The sequence below is a fragment of the Oratosquilla oratoria genome, chromosome 30, assembly GCF_046742065.1.
Source record: "Oratosquilla oratoria isolate Oo_2021 chromosome 30, ASM4674206v1, whole genome shotgun sequence".
In the NCBI taxonomy this organism is placed as follows: Eukaryota; Metazoa; Arthropoda; class Malacostraca; order Stomatopoda; family Squillidae; genus Oratosquilla; species Oratosquilla oratoria.
Genome location: NC_134806.1, coordinates 27,818,768 through 27,842,767, shown reverse-complemented (window position 1 = coordinate 27,842,767; position 24,000 = coordinate 27,818,768). Strand labels below are relative to the sequence as shown.

At 39.8% G+C, this 24,000-nt stretch overlaps 1 protein-coding gene across 4 annotated transcripts in view; it reads right to left on the bottom strand.

Moving 5' to 3' along the window:
• Positions 1 to 24,000, bottom strand: part of Med (Smad/Smad4 homolog Medea) — a 200,086-nt gene that overhangs the window by 13,209 nt on the left and 162,877 nt on the right. For all 4 annotated transcript variants that reach the window (XM_076212693.1, XM_076212692.1, XM_076212695.1 and 1 more), the window contains one exon: positions 8,287 to 8,390. In XM_076212693.1, the coding sequence (XP_076068808.1) occupies positions 8,287 to 8,390 (104 nt within the window). The remainder of the gene's footprint in view (positions 1 to 8,286; positions 8,391 to 24,000) is intronic.

Sequence of the window (24,000 nt, the reverse complement as noted above, 5' to 3'; positions counted from 1 at the left end):
TGTAAATCATATTGAGGCTCTATTTTCACTCAAAACAGTTTGTCCAGCTGCAGGGCCATATGCATGTACCAACTTGCACTTGTTACTTTTCTCATTCAATACATTGTTTTCAATATTGTGAAGCAAATAAAATTGGCATGGAAACTGAAAATTGCAACATAGAAATTTACAAAGGATTACAAAGGAAGAGCATGCCGACAGGAGACCTTTTGTTTCATAACTAGGTCCAATGCAGATAAAATATATAAACAAATAAACAAGTAGATCAAATAATAAAACAAGTAAATAATGATAAATAATAAACAAAAATAACAATAATTTATAATAAAAAAAAAATAAACAAATAAATAATACCTGAATAAATAAAATAAAATGAAAATGGCAAGCATACCTGCATATTTCTTAGGTACTTTTCTTGTTTGATTCACATTCAGTATGAAAATTTCAACACTTTTTATATTATCAGTTACCTTTAGAATCTTAACCTCTTCAATTTGAGTTAAATTCTCATGGACAGCATCAGCTGCCTGATGTACGATGATCTGATGATGCATCATAATACTTGCATTATAAAATATAAAGTTACAGCTCTATTACTTGTTCTCTTTCACTCTGAATATTAATAACCATGGAAAATATGATTAAGCCAGTTCACAGAATATGGGGGTCACTCAGCTACAACTACAAAATAAATATAATCAACACACTGATGCCAGCATCCTCACATACCCACTTGTGCCTCATGACATCTACGTAGGCATCATCCTATGAAAGGGGTTAAAGACCTGTATCAAATCACCCAAATCTCTGCTATTTTAGGGAAAATAGATTCATATGTTTTAGTCGACTTTTGTATGATTTATTTCTGATATTTGGAATTAGTTTTGTGGTTTGCTGTTATATTTTTTCCAATTTGTCAATGTCTTTAATGAGATTAGGTGCCTATGCAGAAACAGCACACTCCAAATGTGGATGAACTAGTAATTTATATAGCTTGTTAATGGGTTATTGGCTGCATGATATTGTGGGGTTATAAACTGTTAATTAGCATGCAGCTGATACTTTAGGGTCTATACGAAAGGATTAGGAGAGGAACAGAGGGAGTAATTGGTGAGGAACAGTGTGGTTTTCGGACAGGTAAGGGATGTGTAGATCAGATTTTTGTGGTAAGACAGGTATGTGAGAAAGCTATAGGAAAAGGTAATGAGAGGAGTGGGAGAGAGTAAAGGATAAAGTAGAACTAGGAGTGGAGGAGGAATGGGGATGGTTCAAGGAGGGAGTCATAAGGTGTGCAAAGATGGTGTGTGGAACAAGGAGGGCGGGAGGAAATAGAAAGAAGGGTAGTGAGTGGTGGGATGAGGAAGCAAAGAAGGGTGAAGAAGAAAAGAAGCAGGCATTCATAGATTGGCTACAAATTAGGATGAGGGAATCATATGAGAGGTACAAAGTAAAGAGAAAGGAAGTTAAGCATAAGATAAAGGAAGCAAAGAGGAGAGCAGATGTGATATGGGGAAAGATTATGACAGAAAATTTTGAAAGTAATAAAAAGATGTTTTGGAAGGAAGTTAAAAGAGGAAGAGGAGGCGAATCAAGTAGAGAAGAAAAGGTAAAAGGTGCAGATGGAGAGATGATAATGGAAGAGAAGGCAGTGAGAGGAAGATGGGTAGAGTATTTTAGGGAGTTGCTAAATGTGAAGGAGGATAGGGAGGGAAAGGTAGTTGCAGTGGGAAGCGCTAAGAAAATGGTGGTCCTACAAAATTACAGAGAGAATAATTTTCCTGCTATCCATTATCAATCACCTGGCTGTTCATCTTATACATGGATGGGGTGGTGCGAGAGGTGAATGCAAGGGTAGTGGGTCAGGGGTTGGAGATGATTAAAGAAAATGGAGAAAAGTGGGAGGTGAGCCAGCTGTTGTTTGCCGATGACACTGCGCTTGTAGCAGGATCAGAGGAGGGATTGAGGAAGTTAGTGACAGAGTTTGAGAAGGTGTGTGAAAGAAGGAAGTTGAAGATAAATGTGGGTAAAAGTAAGGTGATGAGATGTACAAGGGGAGAGAGTGACAGTAGGCTGGAAGTGAGCATTAAGGGTGAGAAACTGGAGGAAGTGGATAGTTTCAGATACTTGGGTGCGAATGTGACAGGAAAGGGAGGAGTGGGGGTGGAGGTAGAATGTAGATTGAGAGAAGCGTGTGAATGCCTTGGTGGATTAAAAAGTGTAATGAGAAATAGACATCTGGAAATGGATGCTTAGAGGAGGTTATATGAAGGAGTGATCGTGCTAACAGCAATATACGGGGCAGAAACATGGAACATGAGAGAGGAAGAGAGAAGGAGTTTGAATGTGTTTGAGATGAAATGTCTGAGAAGTATGATAGGGGTTACTAGGCTAGATAGAGTGAGAAATGAGGTGAGGAGGAGAACAGGGGTGGAAAAGGAGCTGGGAGATAGGGTTGATGAAAGAATATTAGGATGGTTTGGACACATGGAAAAAATGAGTGAAGAAAGATTAGTAAAAGAAGTGTGGAAGGCGGAGGTGGAAGGAGTGAATATGAGGGGGCGTCCTAGGATGAGATGGATGGATGGGGTGAAAGGGCCTTTACAAAAGAGAGGAATGTCTGTAGAGGAAGGACGGGAAAATACAGAAGATAGGGGTGAATGGAGAAGGGTTGTGTATAGATGATGCTGTGATGCATGAGGGGGAGTGGGTGGGGGATGGGGGGTGAGGAAGTATGTATGAGAAAAAAATTTGATGCAGGACGAAGGGATTTCTCCCTGTCTTCTCCTTTTTTACATGAGGGGATGGAGAGGGGGGGTCGCCAAATTTATGAAGCGGCCTTGCTGTGGATGTGCTGTGTCTTGCGACACTGCTTCTGACCCAGGGAAGTGGACAGGATGCAGGGATGACCTGTCATCCAGGAGGTGCCATGATAAGAGGGAGGGAGGAGGGTGGAGGGGAGTGGAATATATAGGAAATGGAATGGGTGGGAGTGGTTTCTATGCCTTTTTCTTTTTGGCTACCCCCCATGTAGGGGGAAAAAGCCTTTGGTATATGTATGTACTATCATTACATCCCTCCATGATCTTTTGTCCTCCACTGTCATTACATCCCATCATGACATTTTGTCCTTTGACATTACATCCTAATGTAACATTTCGTCCTCTACCGACAATATAACCTTAAAATTATATTTTGTCCTATATTGGCATATTGTTCTACATTAATGCTATACTTTACTCTGTTTTCCCCAGTACACTCTATTTCCCCTTCCCTTTGGGTTTCTACCCCAAAAAAGGACCTAGTTCATTACAAACTCCCACAATGAGGTTTGTTAGAATGTCTTTGTTAGAACGCTTCTGCGGGTAAGGTGGATCCCATCAGAAGCATAAAGGCCATGACACCTGGAAAAAGATACTAAAGATCAAGAAAGTGGTATCCCAGTTGCATGCACAATTGTGATATCCTCTCATTGATCCCTATGACTCTACTGTTCCAACATGAGCCTGCATAGATCCTCAGGAGGATCCCACAGACTATGTGATGGCTCCCACATTCCTCCATCTCCCGAAGGAGGACCTTGTAATTCCGAACAAGTTCCTCTGATCTCACCCTACCCACATCATTACTTCCCGTATGAACAATCGTAACTGTGTTCATCCGTCTTTGCTCCCCAATGGTCTGGGTACAATCGGTGATCCCACAGCCTGGTTGTCATACCAGCTTGCAGCATTGTTTAGTCTTTTGCTGCAGGATGTCGTCATAGCCTTGCACCATGGAGTCCCCCGCCACCAAGAACTCCTGATTTTCGGCCACTTCATCTTCCAGCCGAGCAAAACAATTGGCTAGAACAATTGGAGTTTGGAAAAAGTACATACATACATACATATACCAAGGCTTTTTCCCCCTTACCAGGGAGGTAGCCAAAAAGGACAAGGCATAAAATCATTCCCACCCATTCCATCCCCGAAAAACTCCACACCCCTCCACCCTCCCTCCCATCTTAGCACCTCCTAGATGACGGGTCATCCCTGCACCCTGTCCACTGCCCTGGGTCAGAAGCAGTGTCGCAGGACACAGCACATCCACAGCAAGGCCGCTTCATTAAATCGGCAACCCACCCTCTCCGTCCCCCCATATAAAGGAGAGGACGGGGAGAAATCCCTTCGGGCTGCATCAAAATTTTTGCTCACACACACTACCTCACCCCCCATTCCCCCGTCCATTCCACCTCATGCATCACAACATTTTCCATATACAACCATTCTCCATATTTGGAAAAAGTACAAATAGAATATCGAGGAATATTCTCCATATTTGGAAAAAGTACAAATAGAATATCGAGGAAATACAAAACTGGTACAGAGAAAGTAAAAAAAGAGTGAGCTCAGAAAGGGACCTAGGAGTAATTATCAGCAAAGACATGTCACCAGACAAACATATGAACAAAATAGTCAGAGAAACCTTCAATTTACTGAGGTCAATGAAAGTGGCTTTTGACTATTTAGATGAGGAAATGGTAAAGAAGATATAATTTACACTGATAAGACCATGATTGGAGTATGCTGCAACACTATGGACACCCAGTAATAAAAAGAATATAAAGAAATTAGAAATAATCCAAAGACTATGCTGCAACACTATGGACACCCAGTAATAAAAAGAATATAAAGAAATTAGAAAGAAACCAAAGAGTAACAACAAATATGGCTCCAACACTCTCCAAATTGACTTACGAACAAAGATTGTCCAAACTGGAACTACCAACCTTAGAACAAAGAAGAGAAAGAGGAGATCTACTGACTATTTACAGAATTATGAAAGGAATGGAGATCTACTATTTACAGAATTATGAAAGGAATGGAAGTCCTAGATAGAGATGATTTATTAAAGTGGGACAAGAGGAAAACAAGAGGGCATGAAAAGACACTCAAAAAGGATAGTTATAGAAGAGATATGAAAAAGAACAGCTTCCCACTCAGCATGGTGGATATCTGGAATAAATTGGATGAGGCAAGTGTGTGCAAATACTATTCAAGAATTTAATAACAAATTTGATGCTGAAAGATATAAAGACGGGTCGCTACAATCATAGCTCCCTTCTCATATAATACAACTAGGTAAATACACAACACATCCACACAAAAACACATTAACAATCAATCACGAAAAAAGCACTTCAAGGGACCACCAAACTCCTTACTCCATCAACCCTCCCCCACTGAAAAAATCCCTACCAAGAGAAGCAAGAACCATAATAGTACAAATACATTCAAGCCTCCATCCAATGCCAAGATAATACCAAAACAGAATAATCCTAGACAGAAAAATGGACTCATATGCAACCACTACACAGAATGCAACAAACACCAGATCTTATTTTGTTCCACCCTATCCATACACAATACTTTTTACTTTAATAACTTATGGGCTAATCTAGTGGCTGTTGCCAGTTCCCTAGGAGCTATAAGTGTCCTATATGAGACCTGAATCAACAGATTGACTAAGTGATTGATAATGCATACACATACATATACCAAGGCTTTTTCCCCCTTACAAGGGAGGTAGCCAAAAAGAAAAAGGCTTAAAAACCATTCCCACCCATTCCATCCCTAAATACACTCCACTCCCTTCCACCCTCCCTCTTTTCTTGGCACTTCCTGGATGATGGGTCATCCCTGCACCTTGTCCACTGCCCTGGGTCAGAAGCAGTGTCACAAGACATAGCACATCCACAGCAGGGCAGCTTCATTTAAATCGGCAACCCCCCCTCTCCATCCCCCCACGCAGAAAAGGAGATGACGGGGAGAAATCCCTTCAGGCTGCATCAAATTTTCTCACACATACTACCTCACCCCCTATCCACCTCATGCATCACAGCATCAACCATATACAACCATTCTCCATTCACTCCTGTCTTCTGTCCTCTCCTGTCCTTCCTCAACAGACATTCCTCTCTTTCCCAAAGCCCCCTTCACCCCATCCATCCACCTCATCCTAGGACGTCCCCTCATGTTCATTCCCTTCACATCTGCCTTCCATACCTCTTTTACTAGTCTTTCTTCACTCATTCTTTCCATGTGTCCAAACCATCCTATCTCCCAACTCCCTTTCCACCCCTGTTCTCCTCCTCACCTCCTCATTTCTCACTCTATCTAGCCTAGTAACTCCCATCATACTTCTCAGACACCTCATCTCAAACACATTCAAACTCCTTCTCTCTTCCTCTCTTATATTCCATGTTTCTACCCCATACAGAGCTGTTGGCACAATCACTCCTTCATACAGCCTCCTCTTAGCATCCATTCCCAAAAGTCTATTTCTCATAACACTTTTTAATCCACCAAGGCATGCACACGCTTCTCTCAATCTACATTCTACCTCCACCCCCATTCCACCCTTTCCTGTCACATTTGCACCCAAGTATCTAAAACTATCCACTTCCTCCAGTTGCTTTCCCTTAATGCTCACTTCCAGTCTTCTGCCACTTTCACCCCTTGTACATCTCATCACCTTATTTTTACCCACATTTATCTTAAACTTTCTTCTTTCACAGTGTCTCCCAAACTCAGTCACCCAACTTCCTCAATCCCTCCTGCTACAAGCACAGTGTTGTCCGCAAACAACAGCTGGCTCACCTCCCACTTTTCTCCATTTTCTTGCATTTACCTCTCGCACCACCCCATCCATGTATAAGTTGAACAGCCAGGTGATTGATAATGGATAGCAGGAAAATTATCCTCTCTGTAATTTTGTAGGACCACCATTTACATGTACCTGTTGTTGGTGCATGCAAGGTTTTCATAACACACATGCCTTGTAGAAGTATGAATACATACACCAAAAGGCCTTCTCTCATATGGACAGTGGCCAACTCTAAGCATACACCTATCCCACACCCATCCATAGACCCATTTGTCTCTCCCGACACAGAATAGGTCTGGCCACAGATTCAAACTGCTCCACATGCAACCACCAATACTGAAGACATAGTACACCCCACATTATAATGCCCTACACTAACTATCCTTTGACAAAACCATACATCTTCACAGAGTGACTTGTGGACTTGCCCAGAGGGTTTGCTGGTTACCAGGCTGCAGATCTTTTGCAAGAAAGACATGGGGGGGACAGATTCTCTCCCATCTTAGTATCTCACAGATGAAGGGCCATCCCTATCTCCGTCACCCTGCTTGGAGGGCAGCAGCAGTACCACTTCATCAGTCAGACCTAACACCTGGAGCTGGTTTACCCCCACTGCTTAATATGTTGATCCCACTCCCCCAACCTCACTCACTCAAAAATACAGAGCACACAAGAAACACATCTCTTTAGGCTACATAATTTTTTAATTAATTTACAACCACTGTCCAGTGACTGCTACCTTTTGCAGTCTCTCTTCACCAGGTCCATCCACCCAATTCTTTGTCCCTACATGTTTACTCCATCCATTTCTGCTCTTTTAGCTAATCTTTCTTCATACTTTCCATACACCCAAACCACCTCAGCATTCTTTATCACTATATCTGCCAGCTCTCTTTCCATTCCCATTATTTCCCTCACCTCCTTATTTCTCACTCTCTTCATCCTCATAACACCCACCATACTTCTTAACCACTTCCATACGGTGACGCCTACGTAGGCGGCATGAGGAGCAAGTGGGTACTCGATGATGCCGACGTCGGCATCTTGATTATATTTATTGTAGTCGTACCTACGTAACCTCCATTCTCTCTAAACTGGCTTCATCATATTTTCTATGGTTATCAAAATACACGGGTGAAAGAGAACGAACGATTGAGCACTGACTTTATTTTTTATAATGCGATTATTATGACGCAACATCGCACTTCGGGCAGCTAATGCTGCCAGACGTGCGATGTGCCCCGGAGTGAAGAGGTTAAACACTTCATCCCAAACACACATTTAGGCTCTTCTTTTCTGTCTCCTTCAAACCCTGCTCCTTACAGTAACATGGGGACAATCACTCTATAAATCTTCCCTCTGCATTCTCAGGGCAATTTTCATTCCTTTCACACCATAACCTGCTTTCCTTAACACAAGAGTTTGTAACATACATAAATGAAAATACCTTTTCCCTTCACAAGAGGGATGGCTATATCAAAATATAAGCCCATCCGACACCCATCTCATACCAATCCAAAACCCTTTTGTTGTCCCTCCCCATTTTAGCACCTCATGGATGAAGTCATCCGTAATTATCTGTAATACATTCATTATGTGTAACTTACCAAAATCAAGACCTAAGTAAAGGTGCTGGTTGCCTACCTGGGTGTCCAGTTCAAAATAGGCAATGGAGCACCAAAATTCAGGACTGGGTTGTGTGGAAAGGGGTGTCATATGCACATCTTGCATTAGCTGCTGTTGATCCCCTGCAATACCAAAATATAATAGGTAGTCCTTACATTTTTTCATATAAAAAATTTTTTCATACTCTCAAATATGTTACTTGTAGTAAAATTTATGAGAGGATAAGTGCATTAGAGTAAACTGGCCATACTGGGGTATCAACTGCATAGTTATATACAATAAATATATTAGAGCATTTTTTGTGGTACCCCTGCAAATCAGAGCTACACATAGTTCAGTTATGTTTAAGAATTTACTTGTTAAGAAAAGATAAGCCACATGTCTACTATTGCTACCCTCCCATCTGTCCTTCATCACCCTTGAACCTCCTACTGTTTTATTTCTTATATTTTTGGGTGTGTGTGTGTATTTACCTAGTTGTATTACACAGGAAGGGAGCTATGCTCGTGGTGACCCGTTTTTATCTTTCAGCATCGATTTTTTTTCTTTCTTAAAATCTTGAATAGTATTTGCACACACTGTTTCTTTATCCAAGTTATTCGAGATATCCAGCACTCTGTGTGAGAAGCTATTCTTTTTCAGATCTCCTCTACAGTTATCCTTTTCGAGTTTCTTTTCATGACCTCTTGTTTTCCATTGTCATTTTTTTGTAAATCATTCCTATCAAGGCTTTCCATTCCTTTCACGATTCTAAATATAGTCAGTAGATCACCTCTTTCTCTTCTCTGCTCCAAAGTTGGCAGTTCCAATTTCAATAATCTTTGTTCGTATGTTACTTTGGAAAGAGCTGGTGCCAACTTTGTCGTTGCTCTCTGTATTCTTTATGATGATAATGATATGGTTTAACGTCACACACTCACCCCCTATCAGGAGGCTAGGATGGTGCCCCTCACAGAGGGCTTTGTAGCGTGGAATTTAATGAGCCATGCCCTTGGTTCAACTTCGCTGGTGGCAGGATTCGAACCACCCTCACCTTGACCTTCACTGCAAGTAACGACGCTCTAACCTGCTCAGTTTCCTTATATTCTTTTTAGTACTGGGAGTCCATAGTGTCGCTGCATATTTCAATTTTGGTCTAATCAATGTAACTAATATTTTTTTAATAATTTCTTCATCCAAGTAATCAAATGCCACTTTCATTGACCTTAATAGGTTGAAGGTTTCTCCGACTATTTTGTTTATATGTTTATCCGGTGTCATGTCTTTGCTGATTATAATCCAATGTCCCTTTCTGAGTGCACTTTTTTCATTTCTTATTCACCAATTTCATAATTTTTTTAAATTCTGTTTTTACTTTTTCCAAACTCCATTATGCTACACTTCTTGATATTGAAATTCACTTCCCACTTTTGAGCCCATTTCCAGATTTTGTCCAGGTCTGACTGTAATGAATCACAGTCCTGTTCTTACTTTCTTCAATATTTTTGCGTCATCTGCGAAGAAATTCATATAACATTTAACTCCTTCATCCATGTCATTTATGTACAAGGCAAACATGATTGGAGCCAGCACTGACCCTTGTGGAACACCGCTTATTTTCTTCCTATTTCAAGTATTTGTCTCTAATTACTACCCTCACTTTTCTCCCAGTCAGTAAGTCTTCCATCCATTCTAATAATTTACCTGCAATGCCACCTATTGATTCTAATTTTCTTATTAATTTCTTGTGTGGTACTTTGTCAAATGCCTTTTGTAGGTCTAGATAGGCACAGTCTGCCCATCCATCCCTCTCTTCTATTATATCTATTAGTCTTGAGAAGAAGCAGATCAGGTTTGTTGTATATGATCTTCCTTGTATAAATCCAAATTGGTTTGGGTTTAGTATAGATTTTTTGTCCAGGTGTTTAACGCATCTACTTTTGATCACTTTTTCACATATTTGAGCTACTGTGCTTGTTAGGGAGACCAGTCTGTAGTTGGATTTTCCTTGTTTCCTCCTTTATATATTGGTACAATGTTTGCATTTTTCCACTCTTGTGGTATCTTTCCTTCTTTGATCGAGCATTTGATTATAGTGTGTATATTATCTGTTAATTCTTCAACGCATTCTTTCAGTGTCCAATTTGCAATTCCATCCGGACCATGCGATTTTCTGACATCAAGCTTTTTTATTTGGTCATTGATTTCCTTCTTTGTTACAGTTATTTCCTTCATTGGGGGATTTCTGTCTCTATTCCTTCACAGTTAGGTGTGTTCTCAATTGTGAATACCGATTTGAAGTGGTTAATCATAACTTCTGCCATTTCTTGTTCTTCTGTATATTCATGACTTCTTTGATGCAGCTTTTCTATTTCTTGTTTGTTTTTTAGTTCACATATCTGTAAAAGTTTCAGTTGTTCCTTACATTTTTCTGTTATTTCCTTTTCATAATTTCTCTTTTCTTCTCTGTGTATTTTTACATAATCGTTTCTTAGTTTGATGTATGATTGCCATTTGCTCGTTTTTTTGTCTTTTTTCAATTTTTCCCAGGCTTTGTCTCTTTTATCCTTAGTTTCACTACATTTTTTGTTGTACCAGTTCTTTGTCTATGTTTTTCCTTGCTTTTGTTGAGGTACATATTTGATCACACCCTCATTATAAATTTCTTTTAGTATATTCCATTTCTCATCCATCCTTGTTTCTTCATTTAGGAATTTCTCCCAGTTTGCATTACAAAAGAATTTTTTTTAAATTCTCAAAATTCATTTTTTTTGTACATTGGTCTTCCCATTCTATTTTCCTCATTTCTTCTTAGGTCTATTTGCTCTTTTAGTTCGAATTCTATTAGTCCATGGTCACTTTTTCCTATTGGTGTTTTGTAATCTATGCTGTCTACAATTTCAGGTTCTGAAGCATGTATTAAATCCAGTCTCGAAGGTTCCTCATTGTTTCTGTATCTGGTATTTTCCTTTATCCACTGAGTGTATTGAATGGTCATATCGAGTAGCATGCTGCCCCATATGTCCTCTCCAGCCCTCAAAGTCATTTCTTCCCAACATATTTCTTGAGTTAAAATTGCCCATAATTACTGTATTTCCTCTCAGTATATCAGTTAGTTCATGTTTGGTATCTTCTAACAATCTAGAATGATCGTGTTCTGTCCAGGACTGTGTTTTAGGGGGCACATACACTGCTACAAATTTTCTACTTTTCATGTGATTGTTTTCTACTTTTATCATAGTTGGCTCTACATTTTTTTTTTCCTTCTGTTAACTTTGTGTGTAGAGTAGTTGAGCTTGTGTCAGGATTAGAAATGGAGAGAGTGAGTGGTTTGAGGTAAAGGTGGGACTGCGTCAAGGATGCGTTATGTCGCCCTGGCTGTTCAACTTATACATGGATGGAGTAGTGCGAGAAGTAAATGCAAGGGTAGTGGGTCAGGGATTGGAGATGGTTAAAGAAAATGGAGAAAAGTGGGAGGTGAGCCAGCTGTTGTTTGCGGACGACACTGCGCTTGTGGCAGGATCAGAGGAGGGATTGAGGAAGTTGGTGACAGAGTTTGGGAGAGTGTGTGATAGAAGAAAGCTGAAGATAAATGTGGGTAAAAGTAAGGTGATGAGATGTACAAGGGGTGAAAGTGGCAGTAGACTGGAAGTGAGCATTAAGGGAGAGCGACTGGAGGAAGTGGATAGTTTTAGATACTTGGGTGTAAATGTGGCAGGAAAAGGTGGAGTAAAGGAGGTAGAATGTAGATTGAGAGAAGCAAGTAAATGCCTTGGTGGATTAAAGAGTGTAATGAGGAATAGACATTTGGGAATGGATGCTAAGAGGAGACTATATGAAGGAGTGATTGTGCCAACAGCACTGTATGGGGCAGAAACATGAAACATAAGAGAGGAAGAGAGGAGGAGTTTGAATGTGTTTGAGATGAGGTGTCTGAGAAGTATGATGGGGGTTACTAGGCTGGACAGAGTGAGAAGTGAGGAGGTGATGAGGAGAACAGGGGTGGAAAGGGGGTTGGGAGATAGGGTTGATGAAAGAGTATTAGGATGGTTTGGACACATGGAAAGAATGAGTGAAGAAAGATTAGTAAAGGAGGTATGGAAGGCAGATGTGGTGGGAGTGAACATGAAGGGACGTCCTATGATGAGGTGGATGGATGGGGTGAAGGGGGCTTTGGGGAAGTGAGGAATGTCTGTTGAGGAAGGACGGGAGAGGACAGAAGACAGGGGTGAATGGAGAATGGTTGTATATGAATGATGTGATGCATGAAGTGGAATGGGCGGGGGGATGGGGGGTGAGGTACTATGTGTGAGCAAATTTTGACGCAGCCCGAAGGGATTTCTCCCCGTCTTCTCCTTTATGCATGGGGGGATGGAGAGGGGGGGGTCACCGATTTAATGAAGCGGCCTTGCTGTGGATGTGCTGTGTCTTGCGACACTGTTTCTGACCCAGGGCAGTGGACTAGGTGCAGGGATGACCTGTCATCCAGGAGGTGCTAAGATGAGAGGGAGGGTGGAGGGGTGTGGAGTGAATTCAGGGATGGAATGGGTGGGAATGATTTTATCCCTTTTTCTTTTTGGCTACCTCCCTTGTAAGGGGGAAAAAGCCTTGGTATATGTACGTAACTTTGTGTGTATATTTACCTAGTTGTATTTTAGGGGACAAGAGCTATGCTTGTAGTGACCCGTTTTTGTATCTCTCCACATCCAGTTTATTCTTAAAATCTTGTATAGTTTTGGCACTCACTGTTTCTCTGTTTAGTTTGTTCCAGACATCAATCACTCTATTTGGGGAGCTATTCTTTTTCATGTTTCTTCTGTAACTGTCCTTCTTTGGCTTCTTTTCGTATCCTCTCATTTCTCTTCTGTCCCACTTTAAGTTATCTCTATTGAGAATTTCCTTTCTTTTCATAATTCTGTAAATGGTCAATGAATCACCTCTGTCTCTTCTCTGTTCCAGTGATGACAGATGTAATTTTTCCAATATGTCAGGTTTGTCAGTGTAGGCGCCATCTTTGTCACTGCTCTTTGTATTCTTTCTAACTTTCTTATGTTCTTTATGTTAGGTGCCCATAGTGTTGCAGCATATTCTAATTTAGGTCTTATCAGTGTAACAACTATTTTTTTAACCATCTCCTCATCTATGTAGTCGAAGGCCACTTTTATTGATACTGACCTCAATAAGTTATAAGTCTCTCCAAATAATTTATTGACATGTTTATCAGGTGTCAAGTCACTTGAGATGATTACTCCCAGGTCTCTTTGTGAAATGACATTTTTGACTTGTTTCCAATTTTATATTGACCCGATACCCCATTTTTGCTTTTTTCAAATTCTATTATGCTACATTTCTTTATGTTGAAGTTCATCTCACATCTCTGACACCTTTCCCATATTTTGTTTAGGTCTTCTTGTAGCGATCTACAATCTTCTTCTGTTCTTACTCTCTCGAGTAATTTGGCACTGTCAGCAAAGAAGTTCATATAACAGTTTACTCCCTCATCCATATCATTTCTATATATGGCAAACATGAAAGGAGCCAATACAGAGCCTTGCGGGACACCACTTTTCACATCTTCCCAGTTCGAATATTTGTCTCTAAGTACCACACTCATTCTTCTCCCAATTAAGAAATCCTTCATCCATTTCAGTAGCTTACCTTGTATTCCTCCTATTATTTCAATTTTTCTTATTAATTTTTTATGTGGTACTTTGTCAAATGTCTTCCGCAAGTCCAAGAAGGTGCAATCTGCCCAGCCATCTCTTTCTTGTATTATCTCAATTAATCTCGAGTAAAAGCAAATTGTCGGTTGAGGAAGGACGGGAGAGGACAGAAGACAGGGGTGAATGGAGAATGGTTGTATATGGAAAATGTTGTGATGCATGAGGTGGATTGGACGGGGGAATGGGGGTGAGGTAGTGTGTGTGAGCAAAAATTTTTGACGCAGCCCGAAGGGATTTCTCCCCGTCCTCTCCTTTATATGGGGGGACGGAGAGGGGGGGTCGCCGATTTAATGAAGCGGCCTTGCTGTGGATGTGCTGTGTCCTGCGACACTGCTTCTGACCCAGGGCAGTGGACAGGGTGCAGGGATGGCCCGTCATCTAGGAGGTGCTAAGATGGGAGGGAGGGTGGAGGGGTGTGGAGTGTTTTCGGGGATGAAATGGGTGGGAATGTTTTTGTGCCTTGTCCTTTTTGGCTACCCCCCTGGTAAGGGGGAAAAAAGCCTTGGTATATCTATGTATGTATGTATGTAAAAGCAAATTAGGTTTGTGGCACACAATCTTCCACTTCTAAAGCTAAATTGTTTAGGGCTTACTATTTCATTTTCTTCCAAGTGTTTGGTCCATTTGTTTCTGATGACTTCACATATTTTTGGATCTGTGCTTGTGAGGGATACCAGTCTGAAGTTTGTAGGATCTTCCCTATTTCCTCCTTTATATATTGGTCTGGGGTATTGGATGCATTTTATTGTGGCAAAGTAGCATGCAGTTGATACTTTAGGGTCTATATGGGGCACCCCTACATACCAGAGCATTTGATAAGGTACCACACAAGAAACTAATAAGGAAGATAGAATCAATAGGTGGCATCAGAGGAAAATTATTGGAATGGATGAAAGACTTCCTGACTGGGAGAAAAATGAGAGTAGTAATTAAAGACAAATTCTCAAATTGGAATGAAATGATAAGTGGTGTCCTGCAGGGATCAGTACTGGCCCTGATCATGTTTGCTATATACATCAAGGACATGGACGAAGGAGTAGTGTGTTATATGAATTTCTTTGCAGACAACACAAAAATACTAAAGAAAGTAAAAACGGAGGAGGATTGCAACTCATTACAATAAGACTTGGCCAAGATCTGGAAATGGACTCAAAAGTGGGAAGTGAAATTCAGTATCAAGAAATGTAGTATAATGGAATTTGGAAAAAGTAAAAACAGGATATCGAGAGATTATAAAATTGGTGAAGAGGTCAAAAAAGTAAACTTGGAAAAAGACCTTGGAGTGATGATCAGCAAAGACATGACACCGGATAAGCATATTAAAAAAATAGTCCGAGAAACCTATAATTTATCGAGGTCAATAAAAGTGGCATTTGCCTATTTGGAAGAGGAAATTATAAAAAAAAAAAATTTAACTACACTAATAAGACCAAAACTTGAGTACACTGCAACACTATGGACACCAAGTACTAAAAAGAATACAAAGAAGTTAGAAAGAATACAAAGAGCAACAACAAAACTGACACCAACTCTTTCCAAAATGACATATGAACAAAGACTGTCCAAATTAGAATTACCAACTCTGGAACAAAGACGGGAAAGAGGAGACCTACTATCTATAGAATTATGAAGGAAATGGAAATCTTAGATAAGAATGACTTGTTGAAATGGAACAATGGAAACAAGAGGACACGAAAAAAAACTAAGCAGTCTTGTGACACTGCTTCTGACCCAGGGCAGTGGACAAGATGTAAGGATGACCTGTCATCCAGGAGGTGCTAACATAAGAGGGAGGAAGAGGGGTGGAGTGTGATGGGGATGGAATGGGTGGGAGTGGTTTTTATGCCTTTGTTTTTTGGCTACCTCCCTTGTAATGGGGAAAAAAGCCTTTGGTAAATGTATGCATAGGTATGTAAGAAAGAAGGGAGGGAGGGGTGGTGAATGGAAGTGGAGTATGTGGGGATGAAATGGGTGGAGTGTATTTATGCCTTTGATTTTAGCTACCTCCCTTGTAATGGGGAAAAATACATTGGAATATGTATGTGTGAGCAAATTTTGACGCAGCCTGAAGGGATTTCTCCCCGTCCTCTCCTTATATGCAAGGGGGGACTGAGAGGGGGGGTCGCCGATTAAATGAAGTGGCCTTGCTGTGGATGTGCTGTGTCTTGCGACACTGCTTCTGACCCAGGGCGGTGGGCAAGGTGCAGGGATGACCCGTCAACCAGGAGGTGCTCAGATGAGAGGGAGGGTGGGAGGGGTGTGGAGTGTATTTAGGGATGAAATGGGTGGGAGTGTTTTTATGCCTTTCCCTTTTTGGCTACCTCCCTTGAAAGGGGGAAAAATCCTTGGTATATGTATGTATGTATGTATGCTATACATATACATATATATATATATATATATATATATATATATATATATACAGGTAGTCATCGACTTACGACCGGCTTAGGTTCTGATTGACCAGTCACAAGTTGATTCAGTTGCAAGTTGGCCTTTGCTCTAAATGTATGGATAAAATTTTATGTTAGGATTATCCATCATTCCCCAGAGAAGAACCCCTTGCCATAATTCAAGGCATTCATATTCCAGCTGCTGGGATACATGGTGTACAGCTACATGGCTGATATCTTTTTGAGAATCTAAACAACCTCATCTCTAGCCTTGTCTTCCATCAGGGTGTGTTAGGGAGTTATCCTTTACCCAATGCACTGTGGTTCACGGCGGCTCACTCTCAACCAATCGCAAGCTTGGCCAGGACAAGCTAGGCTGTGCCCCTGAAAGTAGGGACCATGAGTTACAGGTCAGAGCACCAATGACAGCAGCTAACCAGTGCGCAGGATGCAAGCTGGCTTGGCCGTCTTGAGCAGTCTCACTGGTACATAAGGCCCGACGGAAACTGTCAAGAGCACTGATCGCCTCGGAACTCAACGAAAATCACCAATTCCAGTAGCCATGTCTCTTGCAACCCACAAAGCCGCAGTCATCACCTTGGAACCTCTCCCAGCTGCCCAGCACATGGTCATTGAGCTCAACATTCGTCTCTCTTTTTTTGCACCCAGAGCCAGAAGTCACTCCCCACTCAGCGCCAAACACCTGGCGAATCTCTACAGTCAAGCCGCAGTCCCGTGGGCCGCGCCTTGTGAAAGAGATATGAAACCCTACTCTTTCCTGTAGATAAACCACATGGTCTTCCAGTGTTTACCCTCTGGACAGACCCTACCTGGCATCCACCAATCCTGACAAAGACTGATTCAGTGTGCCACACAACTGTGGGGCTATAATCAGTGGCAGAAAATATTTGTTTTTCTGAGTGGTCTATGCCGTGCCAATGGTACTCATTTATTTTTTTAAGTGCATGATAATAACTTGGAAAAACTGGTCGTAAGTCAACAATTATTGTTGAGTAACCATGGTGACATTACACAACCCTAGTGCAGCCCCACCTTAATTTCAAACTATCCTCTAACTTCTTTTCCTACCCTAACACAAGATCTATTACTTGATTGATTTTCTCGGTAACAATTACTTAGTTCAGCATGTAAAAGAGCCCACAAGACATGGAAACTTACTCGATCTATTGATCACAAGCCGTGAAAGCACGATAACTGATGTAGAATTGGTGAAACTATTGCAAATAGCGATCACAACTTAGATTCAAATTGCAACAATTTTTTAGAATAGATACTTGTGTTTCTAAAATACCCAATTTAGTGTAAAGCTCAGTTCATAAGACTATGTCAAGAGATTCAGCTTACAGATTGGGAGACAAAAACAAGTGAAAGACCTATAGATCTGATATGGGAAATATTTCAAAATAAGCTTACTAAGATGATTCATACTTAAATCCCGTTTAAGGATAGATGCTTCCCAAATCAGGCTTGCCCAAAATGGCTCAATAATGAAACTGAAAAAAGTATTGTTAAAAAGAGATAGGCTTATAAGAAATACAAGTGCTCGGGTTCATTTAATGATTATCAAAGTTATGGATTAAGAGAGAGATTTAAAAAAGGGAATAAAAAAACAAAAATGACAATACAAAATGAATATCGCTGATAAATTCGAAGACAATTTAAAAGAATTCTATAGTTACATTAGAGATAAAAAAAAATTAGGAATCACATTGGCCCACTATTATCTGCTGATGGTCAACTTGAATATTCAAATGAAGGAATGTGTAATATTTTAAACTATTTTAGCTCAGTTTTCGTAAACAAAACACCTCAAAGTGAACTCCGCACTGAAACCTGTGAAAAGTCTAGGGTAAACTTACTCACTATGGTAAATATAACAAAAGAAAAAATTAAAAGGTGTATAGAGAAACTCAATATTAATAAAACACCAGGGGCTAAAGGTTGGCATCCAAGAATCTTAAAGGAAATGAAAAATGAGATTGTTGTTCCATTAGAAATTATTTTCAAGAAATCAATCATATCCGGAGATGTCACAAAAGAATGGAAGCTAGTTGACATTACTCCCATATTCAAAAAAGGTGACAAAAAGAAACCAAATAACTACATGCCTATAAGTTTTACTTCAATTGTAGGAAAAATGATGGAAACTATCATCAGAGATGCTAATGAACATCATTTAGAAAGTAACTGTTTGATTAATGATAGCCAGCATAGATTCTGACAGAAACGTTCTTGGTGACTAGCTACTTGAATTCTACAACACATACATACATACATACATATACCAAGGCTTTTTCCCCCTTCCAAGGGAGGTAGCCAAAAAGGGAAAGGCATAAAAACACTCCCACCCATTTCATCCCTAAATACACTCCACACCCCTCCCACCCTTCCTCTCATCTGAGCACCTCCTGGATGACGGGTCATCCCTGCACCCTGCCCACCGCCCTGGGTCAGAAGCAGTGTCGCAAGACACAGTACATCCACAGCAAGGCCGCTTCATTTAATCGGCGACCCCCCCTCTCCGTCCCCCTTTGCATATAAGGAGAGGACGGGGAGAAATCCCTTCGGGCTGCGTCAAAATTTACTCACACATACTACCCCACCCCCCACCCCCCGCCCATTCCTCCTCATGCAGTCACAACATCATCCATATACAACCATTCTCCACTCACCTCTGTCTTCCGTCCTCTCCCTTCCTTCCTCAACAGACATTCCCCTCTTCCCCAAAGCCCCCTTCACCCCATCCATCCACCTCATTATGACAAAAGAAACAATATAGATTTAATATATCTAGACATTGCAAAAGCTTTTGATACCATCCCCCATGAAAGACTACTTATTAAATTAGCTTCACACAGAATAAGTAGTAGCCTATTAAGTTGGAGTAGAAATTGGTTGAATGATCGAAAAGAGTTGTAATTTTAAATGGCAAAATTTCTAGATGGAAAAATGTTACGAGTGGAGTTCCTCAGGGTTCCGTTCTTGGGCCACTTCTATTCATAGTATCGATAAATTATATAGACCATGGACTAAAATCTATTGTCTCCAAGTTTGCTGATGACACAAAACTGTGTGGAATGGCAAATGATCACTTAAACCAATTAGATATTCATGAAGATTTAAATAAATTACAGCAATGGTCTGAAAAGTGGCTAATGAAATTTAACACAAGTCAATGCAAGGAAATACTGTTAGGAAATAGATTTAATTTGGAAGTGGGTAGAAACAACTTCACCAACAGTGTAGAAATGGAACAAACTTCCTGCAGAGGCAGTGCAATGTAGTTCAGTTCAAAACTTTAAGATTCTTTTCAATAAACACCTATGCAAGATGCTGTAATGACTGCCATTTATTTTATATTATTTGTTTGTTATTGTTTGTTTATCATTATTTGCTTTTTATTTATTATTAGTTGTCTATCAATTTACTATTGTTTACTACTTATGTTTGTTATTTTTTAATTATACCCATGCATTTATTCATTTTATTACTATTTATATTTTCTATTTATTTTTCTTTAATCTATTTATCATTATTACATTTTTTTCACATCTGACCTAGTTATGGACCAAAAGGTCTCCAGTCAGCATGCTCCACCTTTGTAACATTCTGACCACCCTGAACAGCCTACCCCCTATTCCATACATCTACATACATGAACTGGAGGTCATGAAGAGGAAAACTATGCTGATTCCTCATATTAGAAATTGATCTTTTGAAGAAAGACTGAACAAATAAATCTGACCACATGCACGTGGACAGAATAGATTACAAAACACCAATAGGAAAGAGTGACCATGTACTAACAGAATTCGAACTAAAAGAACAAATAGACCCAAGAAGAAATGAGAAACAAAGAATAGGAAGACTATTGTACAACAAAACGAATTTTGAGAAACTTAGAAAATTCTTTTGTAACGCAAACTGGGAAAAATTCCTAAAGGAAGAAACAGGGATGGAAGAGAAATGGAATATACTAAAAGAAATTTATGAGGGAGCGAACAAATACGTATCACAACAAAAGCAAGAAAGAGTATACATAAAGAATTGTTACAACAAAAAATGTACTGAAGCTAAGGATAAAAGAGACAAAGCCTGGAAAAAATGAAAAACGAGCAAATGGTAAACATACATCAAACTAAGAAACGATTATGTAAAAATATGCAGAGATGAAAAGAAACTATGAAAAAGAAATAATAGAAAAATGCAAGGAACAACCTAAACTATTTTACAGATATGTTAATGGTAAACTAAAAAACAAACAAGAAATAGAAAAGCTGCGACAGGGAAGTTATGAATATACAGAAGAACAAGAGATGGCAGAAATTATGAACAATCATTTCAAATCGGTATTCACAATTGAGAACTCACCTACCTGTGAGGGAATAGAGACAGAAATCACCCCCCCCCCCCATGAAGGAAATAACTGTAACACAGAAAGAAATCAGCAACCAAATAAAAAATTTGGTATCAGAAAATTGCATGGTCCGGAGGGAATTGCAAATTGGATACTGAAAGAATGCATAGAGGAGTTAACGGATAAAATATACAACATAATCAAATGCTCGCTCAAAGAAGGAAATGTACCACAAGACTGGAAAAATGCAAATATTGTACCAATATATAAAGGAAGAAACAAGGAAAATCCAACTAACTACAGACCAGTCTCCCTAAAAAGCACAGTAGCAAAAATATGTGAAAAAGTGATAAAAATTATAAGTGGTGTCCCGCAAGGGTCAGTGCTGGCTCCAATCATGTTTGCCATACATATAAACGACATGGATGAAGGAGTGGAATGTTATAAGAATTTCTTCGCAGATGATGCAAAAATACTAAAGTAAGAACAGAGGAGGATTGTGAAGTGAATCATTACAATCAGACCTGGACAAAATCTGGAAATGGACTCAAAAATGGAAGCGAGTTTCAATAAAGAATTGTAGTATAATGGAGTTTGGAAAAAGCAAAAACAGAATATCAAAAATTTATAAAATTGGTGAAGAAGAAATAAAAAAAAGTGAACTCAGAAAGAGACCTCGGAGTGATAATCGTTGGAGAAACCTTCAACCTATTAACCCCTTCCATAAGATGACGCCTATGTAGGTGTCATGAGGAGCAAGTGGGTACACGAGGATGCCGATGTCGGCGTCTTGATTATATTTATTGTAGTTGTACCTGCGTGACCCCCATATTCTGTAAACTGGCTTCATCATATTTTCTATGGTTATCAAAATTCACGGGTGAAAGAGAGAACGAGCAATACAGCGGTGACTTTATTTTTTATAATGCGAGTATTATGATGCAACATCGCACATCTGGCAGCTAATGCTGCCCGCAAGATTTTGGCCCGGAGTGAAGGGGTTAAGGTCAATGAAGTGGCATTTGACTATTTGGATGAAGAAATGATAAAAAAAATTATTAGTTACATTAATAAGACCAGTACAAAAAAGAATATAAAGAAATTAGAAAGAATACAGAGAGCAATGACAAAGTTGGCACCAGCTCTTTCCAAATTAACATACGAACAAAGATTATCCAAAATGTAACTACCAACACTGGAGCAGAGAAGAGAAAGAGGTGATCTACTATCTATAGAATTATGAAAAGAATGAAAATCCTTGATCAGAAGGATTTACTAAAAAGTGACAATGGAAAAACAAGAGGACAACAAAAGAAACTCAAAAAGGATAACTACAGGTACTCCTCGTTTAACGACGACAATTGGGACCAGCGCACCGTCGTTAACCGAATTGGTCGTTAAACGAAAGTGTATACATATACGTACATGTATGTAATGTCCAGCAATACATGTATCTTTATTTTCGTGTATTTTCCCTCTTTTTACAGTACATTAAAGCTTTATTTACTGTATATTTACGGTGGTTAGGTTCCTAAAATTACTGTATATGACCAAATCCGCGTATGCTGACATTCCATATTGAATACCGGGGTATTTTTTTAGTTTCGACCATGGACGCAATATAGCAATAGTAATTTAATTATTAATTTTGTCAATTAAAATGTATCAACGTAATATGCAATTTTGTGGGCAGAAATGAAAGTAAAAAATACCTTGCTACAAGAAAATATGCTAATGAACGAAGTCGGTAGCATAGCTCGGGACGCCATCTTGTCATCTGCCAACGTCTCTCACGACGACGAGCCAGATGACATTTAATTTGCAGGTAATGATTTATTAAACACAGGTTAGGTTAGTTTAGTTTAGGTTAGACGAATTAATTTATCATCCTTTCATTTCTTCGACATCGGCATCTATCATAACAAACATGGTAGTACCATTCGTCCGACATGACTTCGTTACTTACGAAATCTGTTTTAGCATTTTTTTTTCATTTCCGCTCACAAAACTGCATATTACGTTGATACATTATAATTTACAAAATTAATAATTAATTTTCTATTGTTATATTGCGCCCATGGTCGAAACTAAAAATTTACCACTACCGGTATACACTGTACCCCAGGTAGTTTTTGCAGCTTGCAGGATGGTAATGTAGACCTAAGCTTCAGAACACTTTACCTCACAGCTAATATCCACCGTACAAGTTCATTTATAACATCATACAAATTTGCCTCAGCCAACTTAATTATCGTACACGTCGTAACTTCGGGAGATTTACGTTAAACGACGTCATAAAGCCCGTCGTTGCTCCGAGTTGTCGTTAACCGAGTAGGTCGTTAAACGAGGAGTACCTGTATAGACCAGATCTGGAAAAAAAAAAAGCTTCCCACACAGTGCTGAATATCTGGAATAATCTTGATAAAGAAACAATGTGTGCAAACACGATTCAAAATTTTAAGAACAAACTTGATGCTGAAAGATACAAAGACAGGTCACCAAAACCAAAGCTCCCTTCCCGTATATTACATACATACATATACCAAGGCTTTTTCCCCCTTCCAAGGGAGGTAGCCAAAAAGGGAAAGGCATAAAAACACTCCCACCCATTTCATCCCTAAATACACTCCACACCCCTCCCACCCTCCCTCTCATCTGAGCACCTCCTGGATGACGGGTCATCCCTGCACCCTGCCCACCCTGCCCACCGCCGTATAATACAACTAGGTAAATAGACTGGAAGAGAGATGTGTGTGGGGGAGATTTCATCATAATGTACATATGAGTGAGGAGTAAAGAAAAAAAAAATCTTACCAAGGGATGACAAAGACATCGTTACAAAACAAAGAAGACATGTAATTGAGATAAATAAAGTTTCCAGTATAGGTGTTTGGAGCCTTGAAATGGCTTGTGTTAAACCTATGTTGAACAAAACTAGATACATTAACTTTAATACCATCTGGCAAGCAAGTGATGCCTGCCGACCAGACAGTCATAAAGTCGATTAGTCACAATTCGCATAGGTTGTAATTCGACAACTACCTGTATATATATAGACATTGTAACAGGTTTGAGGAATGTGGAAGAATAAGACACTGGTCTAGGATAGGACAGAGTTTATTCCTGACCGGTTTTGCTTAGAGCTTTTTCATAGGCACATAGGAATGATACTCCTGGATGAGGCTGGTACTATACATAGAAAACATGACACCACAATCCCACCAACTAGGTAGGGAATGCGGGTGGGTGGACACAGACA